Source organism: Vombatus ursinus, unplaced genomic scaffold (genome assembly GCF_900497805.2).
Source record: "Vombatus ursinus unplaced genomic scaffold, bare-nosed wombat genome assembly UNPS02014793.1, whole genome shotgun sequence".
In the NCBI taxonomy this organism is placed as follows: Eukaryota; Metazoa; Chordata; class Mammalia; order Diprotodontia; family Vombatidae; genus Vombatus; species Vombatus ursinus.
Window position 1 is genome coordinate 18,371,142 of NW_020954571.1, and position 12,494 is coordinate 18,383,635.

The 12,494-nt window shown below is 37.7% G+C and overlaps 1 protein-coding gene across 1 annotated transcript in view; it reads right to left on the reverse strand.

The window, feature by feature from the left end:
* Positions 1-910: 910 nt before the first annotated feature.
* The window catches only part of SLC6A2 (solute carrier family 6 member 2), a 63,610-nt gene continuing 52,026 nt past the window's right edge, over positions 911-12,494 (reverse strand). Inside the window, exons 11-14 of the mRNA XM_027869788.1 lie at positions 12,338-12,438; positions 9,781-9,948; positions 8,234-8,305; positions 911-6,480 (exon numbers count right to left, since the gene is read on the reverse strand). Of these exons, the coding sequence (XP_027725589.1) occupies positions 6,457-6,480; positions 8,234-8,305; positions 9,781-9,948; positions 12,338-12,438 (365 nt within the window). The 3' untranslated portion in view covers positions 911-6,456. The remainder of the gene's footprint in view (positions 6,481-8,233; positions 8,306-9,780; positions 9,949-12,337; positions 12,439-12,494) is intronic.

Sequence of the window (12,494 nt, forward strand, 5' to 3'; positions counted from 1 at the left end):
GCTCAAACCCATGTAATTCTTTTTCATGTTCTTCCATAAATCTAACACAGAGAATATACCCAATGGAGGAGGCTTTTCTCTAGATCTTGTTCTGATGTAGTACTGCATGACCAGTGACATGACCAGCATTTTTCTGGTCATATATGTCCTCAATGATTTCTTTGGTAATACAATCTCTCATACAACTCATCCATCATTGGTAATATGCTGCAGCCTACTTAGGCTACCAATTTTTTTAATTTATTTTTTTATTTTTCTGAGATCCTGGCATTCCAATATTCATAACCAAATTACTGTGATTTAATAATCCTGAAAAATACTTTACAGGGATGCTGGAGGTAGAGATACTTAAAACACTATTTTTTTATAGTAGAACAGAATTGTAAACAAAGTAGATGCCTGTTGTTTTGGACATGATTATACATGTATTGGTGCTTAAATGTAATAGAAAGGCATTATGTGATGAAAGAAGTTATGAATGTAATTACTACAGAAAGGGAAGATATAAGAACTGGTGCAAAGTAAGGTAAGCACAATCAGGAAAACAGACACACAATGATTAAATCAATGTAAAACAAAAAGAACATTGACAGCAAAACAATTGAAATTCAGTGCTACAAATTATAATGGCCAAGTTCAATCACAAAGAAGATTTGAGAAGGTACTCCCTATTCTTTTCAGAGGTGGAGCACTGTACTGCTATAATGTCAAATTCTTTCAATTTGTTGGCTACTTTTGATGAATTGATTTTTTCTCTTTTTTATTCTTTATTATAAGGAATAGCTCTAAAAGAGGAGGCAAGAATACATTAGGAAATATAGTTGATATAAAATCAAATATATTAATAAAATGATTTGTTAAGCTGAAAGAATTATGAAACACAGGCGTACAATCATAAAAGAAGAAAAAATATAGATGGCATAGAAGATATCCTTTATTGTTCTATCTTTATTTCCTTGATGGAAAACAGGTTTTAAAATAAATCTAGGTCAGACATGATAATTCATATAGTATTGGAACAACCCATGACATAGAGAAGAAATCACTTGAAAACAGTCTTTATTTACATTAAAGCACATAGATTGAAGAAGGGAGGCAGATATCTCAGAAGAGACTGCATTCACCAGAGCTTTCAACATCTTGAGCATATACAACAACAGTATACATCACATACACCTAAGTTTTGTAAGGAACAGGGTCAATCAAGCTTTTTATTTGCATTCAAATGTAGATATGTTACTCTCAGATTCCTTAACAAAAAAGAAAAATTGGAACATGAGGTTAATTGAATTCTTTTTCTTCTTTTTCTTTCTCTCTCTCTCATTAAACAACTGCAAAAGGAAATTGCTAGAATGGTGGATATAAGTCTTGGGTACAACTTGGAGAAATCAAATCTCTTTGCTCACTATATTTATAATCACTTTGGAGATAATTGGAGTGACAAATGAGGCTCTATCTTGAATTTAGCATGAAGTATGCCACTCCTTCTAAAAGTTTTCTAAGAGAATTGACCTCAGTATAACTTCTTTCCTATGAAATAACCTCTTTGGTAGATTTCTTCAGTTCCTGATTACTCAAGCTAGATACTTACACTGATTTCTTGAGAAGAGAAAACACAGAGCCCAGGAAGTCTCTCTGAGAAGTTAAGGCATCATTGGGGACTATAGAATATGGTGTATCTGGTTTTAGTTGGCAACACTCCATTCTTCTTGATCACATGTTTTTCAATTGGAAGGCTTACAGATCTTACAATAGGTTCGTGGTATAGAGATGGCCTCTGTGAGACCAAATGATTACCTAATAACTAATTTTCTGATTTTAAAAGCATTTGTCCCTTTACAAAAAAAATGGAGGCAATGGAGAAGGGCCTGGAAAAATATCAAAAGTGCAATATGCAATAGGCAGAGGTACCCATATTACAGGGAACCTCTACTATAAAAAAGCAGTAAAAACTAAGTAGAATATTACTTATGTAAACAAAGAAACTCCTCTCTACAAAGCTTCTGAATGTAAGGCAAACCCTGAAAGATTACTGCAAACCCAGTGACTGTGTGTATCCTCATCAATGACCTCAAATCTACCAGTGTGGAGTGCTTTCCACTGGTCAAAGAGAGAGTACTCATCTATCTATACTAGAGATACAAGTCACCTCCCAGGTAAATGATCTAGCCTTGGAGAGTTCATTTTGTAGAGACAACTTGGCATTATAGAACTTCTAAGCTAGGACCACTTCTTTTTCTTTGTTTAAACCATCTAGAGACTGAAGAATTGCAGATGGCTACAGAAAAATAAAAGGCTTTCTTTGAACTAATCTGCCACCCCATTCCTCTATCAGATATTATACATCCATTGAGGTTTTGTCCTCATCCATTCCTCCAAATGTCCTCTTCTTTTCATGACTCACTCTCCAAAGAGTGATTATTGTAATCAAAGCACAGAAACTGAATAATTACCCTTTGGCAAACGACTAGAAGAAAATAAATGATGCCCTCACTCCTCTTCCCTTCCACTACTTTGTTTTGTCTTTTTTTTTCCCGCAAGTAACACATCTCAGCCATTTGAATGCGACAGCTCTTGAATCATAACACTGAAGATCTCTAGCTTCCCATACTAATAATCAGCTGAGGGAGGAAGGAGCAAGTGGTATTCTAAGAGCTACCGTGATTTTGAATTTTCATACCACTTTCAGCATAAATCTTAATTACAAAGTCTTACTACTCAGTTCCCATAATGGTGTCACATACCAAAGGTGTGGCTCCCAGTGACACTGCTTGCCCTTACCTTTAACTATGGATATAGATTTCCAAACCATGGCTAAACTCTAATGGTTCAGTCTTTGAGCCATTCTTGCCATCTACCAAAAAGAATTGGAAGAAATAAATAATCCTTCTCTGCTTCAACTCCTGTCTTCTAGGAATATCCTATGAACTTTATTTTGTAACTGAAAAATTCTACCCCTGAAACTCAAAGTACTTTCATGAGGCAGCACTGTGATTTAGTGGTATTAATTGAGGCACTAGAAATGATAGGTCCATAATGAATTCCTTGGGAGACATACTTTGAATCTCTAGAGAATGATATCTGATTTCCCCTAAAACCCTTTTTGGATGCCCCTGTCAAGAGAGAATCCTGGGATTGATAGGCCTCAGTATTTACCTAGGAAAGCAATCCTTATGTTTGTAGGTCTAGGTTGTCCCTACCAGGTAACCATGGCATTCATGACGCATGCCTATGTATTTAGTGAATGAACCAATTCTCTACCTTTAAGCTGAATGGAAGAAATCAAGGGAATATGGAACACCTGTCCACCAGACCAGTATGACCATGACCCAGGCTGGGGAATTAAACTTCTGATTGTTTAAACAAAAGCTACATATTTTGTTTTCTTTAATACATTTTTAGCGTAAGAACAAAAATTAAAAAAATTTTTTTTTCATAGTCTACAGAGTCATTCACTTCCTGTGTGACTACCATATCTATTTTTATCATTATCATTTGGGAACAGAGTTGCCTGGGCTTCCATTTACAGTAACTCAAATGTTCAGGAAAACATTTCAAGGTTCTGTTGTGATTCTTTTTTTGTTTTTTTTTGTTTTGTTTTGTTTTTTATTTTGTAGTGGGAAGTCCCCAATAGGGCAGGAATGTGATGTACTAATTTGTGGGACTTCTGGTAGGTAGAAAACTGAAGGCCACATTTCAGGCCTTTGGATTTTCCAAAAGTAAGTACTATTTCTCCATGCTTCTCTTGTTTCCCTCCCTGACACTGCATAATCCTTAGTGTGTGAGTGTGTGTGTGTGTGTGTGTGTGTGTGTGTGTGTGTGTGTGGAGTGAGGAGAGATCAAATATATGTACAGCTAACAATCTAAAATTTGGGGGAGATTTGTGAGAAAAGAGACCTAGACTTGGGGTAGGACAGCAAGGAGATAATAGCCTGGAATGTAAACCACTTAGGTAACAACTTCTGCCTGAAGTTTTCAAGAGATAGATAGCCCACATATGTGGGCAAAGAAGTGACTTTCAGCAACACAGCACTGTGATGAGAACCTGAGTCCTTACTCTCAATAGGGCTGCAGCTACGCTGAGCTGTGAACCAGAAACAGAAACAGCCAGCATTAATTGGGCCAAACTCCAAACCAAATTCAAGTAGTAATATTTTTTCCCTAATTTTTAAGAGTAAATATGAACCAGTTCAAGCTAACATTACCTAAAACTGTTGAACTGGGACATCCAATTAAAGTACTCTCCAGCCTGAACCTGACCTAAATTGATACATCTTTTAGGTCAGTTGGCTAATTCCCTATTGACTCATTTTTTTTTTGAGAGGCGGAAAGCATGCTGACTTGGGAGCTGGCAGATGTGAATTTGAATTCCAACTCTGACTCTTAGTAGTTATATGATCTTAGGCAAATCATTGAGCTTACTCTCTGAGCCTTACTTTCCTATCTGCAAAATGGGAATAAAAATACTGGCACTGCTGACCTAATAGGGTTGTTATGAGGAAAGAGATTTCTAAATATCAAAGTCCTACAGAAATGAGAATTCTTTTTACTTAATGTAATGTCCCACTACATACACGCTTTCCCTCTTAACTTCTGGGAAATGGCCAGCACATCTATCTTTGCTAATAAAATGTCAAGGGGAGAGCTTTGGGATGGGAATCCCAAAGATGGAAGCCCATGTTGTAACACAGAGTGTTTTACATCTGAATCCTTTATAGACTTAAAAACAAATAAACATAATAAAATGGCAAAGCTGTATTTTGGCACTAGGCAAAGAAGCTAAGTCCCAAGCTGAAAATACCATCAGCTGCATAATTCTGGCACTCTTTCTCATTCCCCTAAGAGAAATCCCAAAGTCAACTAGGTCAACCCCAAGGACTAATAATGAGCTTTCCTACATCTCAGCTGAACAGAATAAGAACAGCACCATACATTTCTATGATTGTTAAGTAGATGTAGCCATTTCTCAGTTATCCACTTACTTGCGGCAGCTCTACTTGTGAGCTCCCCATGCTGTATCTTTAATCCAGAGCAGCTGATCCTTGCCCCTTAGAAGGCTCCTGCTTCACCCTCCCACCTCCTATAGTAATGAAAAATCCCATTAAAAAGAAGCCTGAATGACAACAAACTATGAAGGTAGAGTTGTTGCCAAAAAACAAAACAAAATAATAAGCTTACTGGTCATCCCAAGGACAAATGGGAATCATTTTTGGATTATCCAGGCCACTGCTGCTTTCAATGAACACAGAATTCAAGAGCTGACTACAGTTATTTAATGAGAAAGGGCAGAAAGGGAGGCCTCATTGCATACCACAGCAAAGTTGGGGATCTGGTTTCTCTGGATCAGAATAAAACCATCATTTTAAAGAATTACAGGTTTCATACATATATAGCTATGGACTGAGATTCTTTTTTTTTCTTTTTGGAAGAAATACCAGAAAACATGGTGAAGAAGATATGCCTATGAAACATTTAAGCTGCTGGAAGTCTCCGAGTGCTGCACCAGTATTCATGAAATAACAACCCAGAGGAATACCTCCAGCATCCCTTATGCAGAATTGATATAAATATATGCACAAGAATTCCCCAGGATAGGAAAGTGTGTGGAGGGATTGCAATCTGCACCAGAGGAGGGAGCACCCACAGCAATGAATCATGGATCCACTGAAGTATTGATGCCAACTGAACAAGGCAAATGAACCTAACTCACATGATAAATAAAACTCTCCTAATAATTAGTTTTGGATAAGCACCTTCCACTACTAAAAAAATACATCAGAGAATAACTTAGAGCATCATCTATGGCTCCCTAAATTATAATTCCAAACCCATCCATCTCATCACAACTTAAATGGAGCAGAAATGACCCAGCTCTCCCATTCTCCTTCTCTGGAAAACCAAAGTATTAGCCAAGGGCAGGACTGAGAAAAACAAAGTATCAATTCATACCATATAATTTAGAAGGATACGGAATTAGCCCAGTAAGACATTAGGAATAGCAGCAAGCAACATCTTTCTCCAGTGACTGTCCCTGCAGCCTGCTCTCAAAGAGAATGTGATAACCAACTGATTAAATAAGAGTTTACCAGCATTAGCCATCGACAACTATCTTATCTTGACTATTTCCCATGTAATAGAGGCTTTGAGTGAAGGTACATAAGTCTCTCCAGTTCCCTTCACATCCCGTATCTCCCCTAAGCCTTACCAAATCTATTTCAGGAACTAGACCATAAAACTGATGACTCAAAGGAAAACAAAGACCAGATTCATTGAATTCATTTGTAACTGAGTGAAGGAAAATAAGTTTTTAGGAAAATTCTCTTCCCTTAAGACAATCCATGAGTCAACTCAAGAATGATGGGTGAAATACAATCCAGAGGGCTTTAATCTTGACATTGTCACTAATCTCATTTGAACGTGTCACAGAAGATAGGGTTCCTCCTCAGGTGAGTGCAGTCAGATCGCTAGCCAGTGCTGGAGCTGAAAAAGAAAAGATTCTTTAAGAATTGGGGCCTACATGGATTTAAAGGATTTTAATTCTTTAGGTACTGGCTATTGTGCAATCAGGCAAACTAAGAAAGAAGGTAAAGGTGACAGAATCCCCCAGAGTCAATTTCATGGCATCTTTGAGACAGTGGGAATTATAGTTTCCTTCAGGTCACATAAGTGTCTACAAGTGTCTGAATTTGGACCCAGTGAGTGACTTTATGTCTGTTATATAAGTATCAGCCTAGCTCAGTGTAGAGAAACTCATCACTAAAAAGTGGACCTTGAGGCAATGATGTTGTTTTTTTGTTTGTTTGTTTGTTTTCCTACTCAGAGTTGCTTGCAAAGTAACTGCTAGGCAGGGAGGAGTAGTAATCTTAATCAGTGGATGGACTACTCCACTGATGAAATCACTAGATCCTTGAATGAACAAAATCTGACATCAATGAGCTACCACAAAAGTCAGGTATGTCTGGAACATGCCCATATTCTTTAAGGATAATGATCAATGAGATGGACAGCCATGATGTCCTCCCACAATTCTGTTCCTAGTACCTCTGAAACAGAACACTGGTCTGGAGCAGAGTCGAGGTGGTGATTTTCAAAGTTGTATGTGCCAAAGGTTTAGAAAGAGAAGGGATTGTAAATTTAGAGGTAGAAAGGGCATCTTAGAGGCCATCACATCCTACACTCTTATTTTGTGAATGAGGAAATTGAGGCTAAGAGAGGTTGTGATTTCCCCAAGGTCACACAACTAGTAAATGTTAGAGATAGGGTTTAAGCCCGGGCCTTCCTGACTCCAGTGCTCTATCCAATACATGATGTTGCTTCTCTAAGAATTGACCTCTTCAGAAATCTTAGGATCTCACTACCTTCTTTCTATTGACCAATCCATCCAGTGTTTTGAACAATCCCCTGCTCTATTCCATACTATGACCAAGATACCCAAGGGATGGGAGAAAAGAAAAAAAAATTAAGAAAAGCTATGAAAGTGGAACTGTTTCGTTCTAATTTTAATAAGAAGCAATCTTTCCCACATATGCCACCCTAACCAAGTTGTACCCTTTCTCCACTCATTATGCCCACTTTATACTCCTCTGTTTTCTTTATTCTTCTTTATTCTCCCTTCACTAACTCCTCACATTTGCCTTTTTTCTATTTCCACACTTTGCATATTATTTCAGCTCCCCACATTATTCCCAACAACCCATCATTCAAAATGCATGGAAGAATGGGAGAATAAGAGAAAGGAAAAAAAAAAACAAACAAACAAGGACCACTCAGGATGTAGGGAGCACTGCATAGGAGAAAGGACACTGGAGTAGATATCCTGGATTAGAGTCCTGGCTGAATGTACTCTGCAATATACTAAATGCCAGCTGTGTGACTTTGGGTGAGTCATTGTGCCTTTCTGGGTCTCATTTTCCCTACCCATAAACTGAGAGGTTTGGTCTAGGTGATTTCTAAAGCTCTCCTACAGCTTTTACATTCTATAAACTGTGGGGAACATAGTTTTGGTCACCAAATCCCAGGTACTGTAACTTTATACTTTTCTCCAAACCCTACTGTAAACTAAATTATAATTCTAGGAAATTTGTGAAACTCCCCAAACTGTTGGATTTTACTCTATATTTTCATCGGTGGTTCTATATCTGACACATAAACATGATGACTCGACCGCTAGCCCAGAGACCTGTTCCAGCCATGAGTTTCTTGGGGAGGAAGAAGTTCAGGGACAGGCACAAACCTTGAACTGCCTGACGTTCCTTTGTGCCACAAGGTGGTGCTCATTTTCTGGAGTTATGCAGTAAGCCAGTCTCTAAGAATAAAGCAGAGAAAGAGAAAAGAGGTCAGTGCTTCCTGAATATGCCTGCTGCCACTCAAATTCAATGGGGCTGCTCTAGTAAGTGAATGAAGGGGTTGACTCAAATAAAAAAAAAATAATAAATAAATAAGTGAATGAATGAATGAATGAATAAGCATCTCTACTATTTCCTCAACCCTCTATGTGCACTGTATATAAAATACATAGCAAACCATTTTATAAAAACCTATTTATCCAGTGAGAATGCAGGTTAACATCCCTTTAAGTGAGCCTAGCATATGAAAATTTGGATTTGTCATCAAGAAAATAGATTAGTATTTCATGAACTCCTACTATGTGTAGGTACTACAGGGGATTCAAGGGGAAAAAATAAGGCTTTGTGGCCTCTGTACTCTGTAAGAGATCTACTGATTTTAAGTTCTTTCAGAGACTCATGGCATAATATAGCAGACAGAACATTAGAGTCAGAGGACCTGGATTCAAGTCCTAGTAACTCTACAAATTACCAGTGTGTCATCTCTCCTCTCTAGGCCTTTTCCTTCTCTGTAAAAATGATGTGGTTGGATAACACAACCTCCAAGCAGTCAATCAACAAGTATTTATTAATCACTATGTGACAGGAACTGTGTTAAACACTGAAAATACAAAGACAAAAGTGAAATGGTCCTTAATCTCAAGGCGATTACATTATACCGAGGGTGGGGTAGAATGTGTGAATATATAAGTATATATAGGAGAGATACAAAATTAATTCAAGGTAGTTTTTGAGAAGGAGAGTATTAGCATCTGAGGGCCAGGAGTTAAAAAAGGCTCTGCAATACTAAGTACCACATTTTTTGGTGTTCTGTGTGGAAGTGTATCACAGCAATAACAAGAAACACTTGTTAAGTGTTGACTCTCAGCAAGTACTAGGTAGGAGTTGGGAATGATACAGATCCAAAATGACAAGCAGTCCTTGCCCTCAAGGAATTTATATTTTCTCCCATAATAGCTTTTACCATCCAAACTTGCTTTCCAATGGACAACATAGGAAAAAATTAACAAAGACTCAAAAAAACTTGGGAAGATCTGGGTTTGAATCCCAAATTTGCCTGTCAATAATTTTATAATCCTGGTCAATTTTATAATCTGGGCCTCATTTGTGAAATAAAATAATGAAGAAAGAGATAACTCTGATTTCTAAGGTTTCTTACAACTTTAACAGAATATAAGAGTAGTCCTTGATCTGACATTAGATTCCTATGGGACCTTGATAAAGCTATGTCTCCTTTCTGAAGCTCAGTTTCTTTATCTATAAAATCAGAAGGATGGATTAGTGATCTATAAAGTCCCTTCCGTAGCTTGTAATCTGAAACCCTAAACCCAAACTACTAATTCTTTTTTATGGGTGCTGAATGGCAGAAAATGTTGCCCATATTCCCCAACTCTGTGTAATCAGCCCTTGATTCTGCCCAGTCTAGAGTACTTACCTCTCTTAGGGAGCCCTTCAAGCTCAGGAATTTGTAGATAATATAGGCAGGTACTAGTACCATGGAGGAGAGGGCAATGCCCCAGCCCACACAGTTGGCCCACAAAGGGAAGACATAGTCATCATAGTTGAGTGGTTTGAAGTTTATGATGCTGACAACCACCACAAACTAAGAAGGGAAGGAGATAACTCAAGTCAACTTAACAAATACCAAGCACTTATTCTGTACAAAATCCTATACTGGATACTTGGGGTAACGATATATGGAGTACACAGTTCTTGCCCTCAAGAAAAAGAGAGAGAGTGGAAGACACACAGAGAATTAAGAATAGTACCTAGCATATACATAGTATATTCTTGATAAATGTTTTTGAGTGAAGATAGAAAGAAAGTAAGAAGAAGAAGAGAAAAGTAAATAGTGGAAATAAGGAACAAAGTAAGGAAAAATAAAAGAGGAAAGGATAGCAATGCAGGAAAAAGAGGTCAGAGAGAAAAGAGAGAGGATGAAGTGAGTGGAAAGTGAGAGGAGGAGAAGAGAATTGGAAAAAAGAATGTGACTAGAATCTTCACAAACACTGGATGGGGAAGTGTGCTCAGAAGATAGTCCATTAAAAAAAAAACTGAGGGCTTTAGTGGACTATAGCTTAATATATGTAAATTGTACAACATGATAGCTCACACACTTACCCAAAACTACTGTGATCAGACTGCCTAGTAAGAACCCCAATGTATTCTGTTTTGATGGGGATTAATCTAGAATATTGCATTTAATTCTCACTGCCATGTTTTAGCAATACCATTAATAACTCAAAGAGCATCCAGAAGAGAATGAGGAGGGGAATAGAGAACCTTCAATACAAAGATTAGTTGAAGGAAGTAGAATGCTTAGCCTAGAGAAGAGAAAACAAAGGAGGAACATGGTAATTGTCTTTAAGTATTGAAAACACAGTGATATGGAAGAAATACTAGACTTGCTCTGTTTGGCTCTGGAAGACAGAACCAGGATCAATAGATGGAAATTATGGAGACATAAGTTTAAGTTCAATATAAAGACAACATTATTAATAATCAGAGTTGTCTAAAGTGCAGTCAGTTGTTTTGGGAGGTAATATGTTCTCTCTCACTAGAGTCTTTCAAGCAAAGCCCAGATGGTCACTTGCTTGGGATCTTGTAGAAGAAATTCTTGGTCATGTGAAGTTTAAACTAGATGACCTCTGAGGTCCTTCCCAAATTTGAGATTCTGTGACTATAGAGGAAAGGGAAGAAAGTGAAGAGAAGGAAAGAAGAGGAAGAAAGTGAGAATGAAACTAATAATAAAGAGGTAAAAATTCAGAGCAGGAGAGTGAGGCATTACAAATCAGGCCTAGTTGGGAAAAGTCAGTTAGTCAACAAGTATTTGTGAAGTATGATATATGACAGACATTGTGCTAAGCACTGGTGATACAGAGAAAGGGGTGAAAATGATCCCTCTTCTCAAAGACTGCACATTTTAATGAGGAAAACAAGAAGTAAAGAACAATGTACATGATATATTTACATATATGTATGTAAATATGTAAATGTAAATATACATAGTAGTAGCAGATGGAAGGTGATCTCAGAGAAGTGTCTGGGGAAGACTGGAAGCAGATCTACAGAAGATGAGATTTGAACTGAGTCTTGAAGAAAGTCAGTGAAGCAAAGAAATAGAGATGAGAAAAGAGCATTCCCAGGTCTAATGAACTGACATTGCAAAAGCATTTTGTCAGGAGATGGAGAATCACATATGAGCAACAGCAAATAGGCCAGTTTAGCTGGATTATAGAGTATGTGAAGAGGAGTAAGGGGTAAGAAGACTAGAAAGGCAGGAAAGGGCCAGTTTGTAAAGAGCTTTAAATGCCAAAAGAGGACATTATATTTTATCTTGGAGTAGGGAGCCACTGATGTTTATTGATTACAGGAGTGATGTGGTCAGTTTTAGAAAAACCACCTTATTGGTTAAGCGAAGAATGTATTTTATTAGGAGGAGAGTTTACAAAGGGAGGCCAGTTAAAAGGCTATTGCAATAGTCTAGGTAAGAGGTAATGAGGACCTGAATAAAATGTGATAGTTGTTAGACAGTAGATGCTGTGAATGAAGAAATGACAGTATTTGCCACCATACTGCCTATGTGGGATGAGTATAAGAAGTCAAGGATGACTTTGTGGTTGAGAAATTGGATGACAGGGAAATGATGTCTTTAGCAGTAATAGGGAAGTCTGGAAGAAGGGTGGGTTGGCCAGATAGTTAGTGGGGGAGATAATAAGTTTTTTGGACATGCTGAGTTTGAGATACCTATGGGACATCCAACCAGGGTTGAGTTGGCAGTTGGTGAGACAGAACCTCAGGAAAGAGACTAGAACTGAATATATCAATCTAGAAACCTTCTAGATAGATATGATAGTTGAATCCATGGAAAGTGACAAGAAAGAGATGCCTCTAAATTAACTACAATATTATTATTTTCAAAGTTTTCCACAGCCCTCACATCCCTGGGGATATAATTCCACCTCCTTCTTTGGAACATCCAAACTTCTCACCAATAGGAATGCTGGGCTCACAAATTTCCAGCAGAGTCTCCAGTACAGTCCTGGTTTGAATCCCATCATCTGCTGAATATCATTGCTGAATCTGTCCACACCTGAGGAATACACACACACACACACACACACACACACACACACACACACACACACA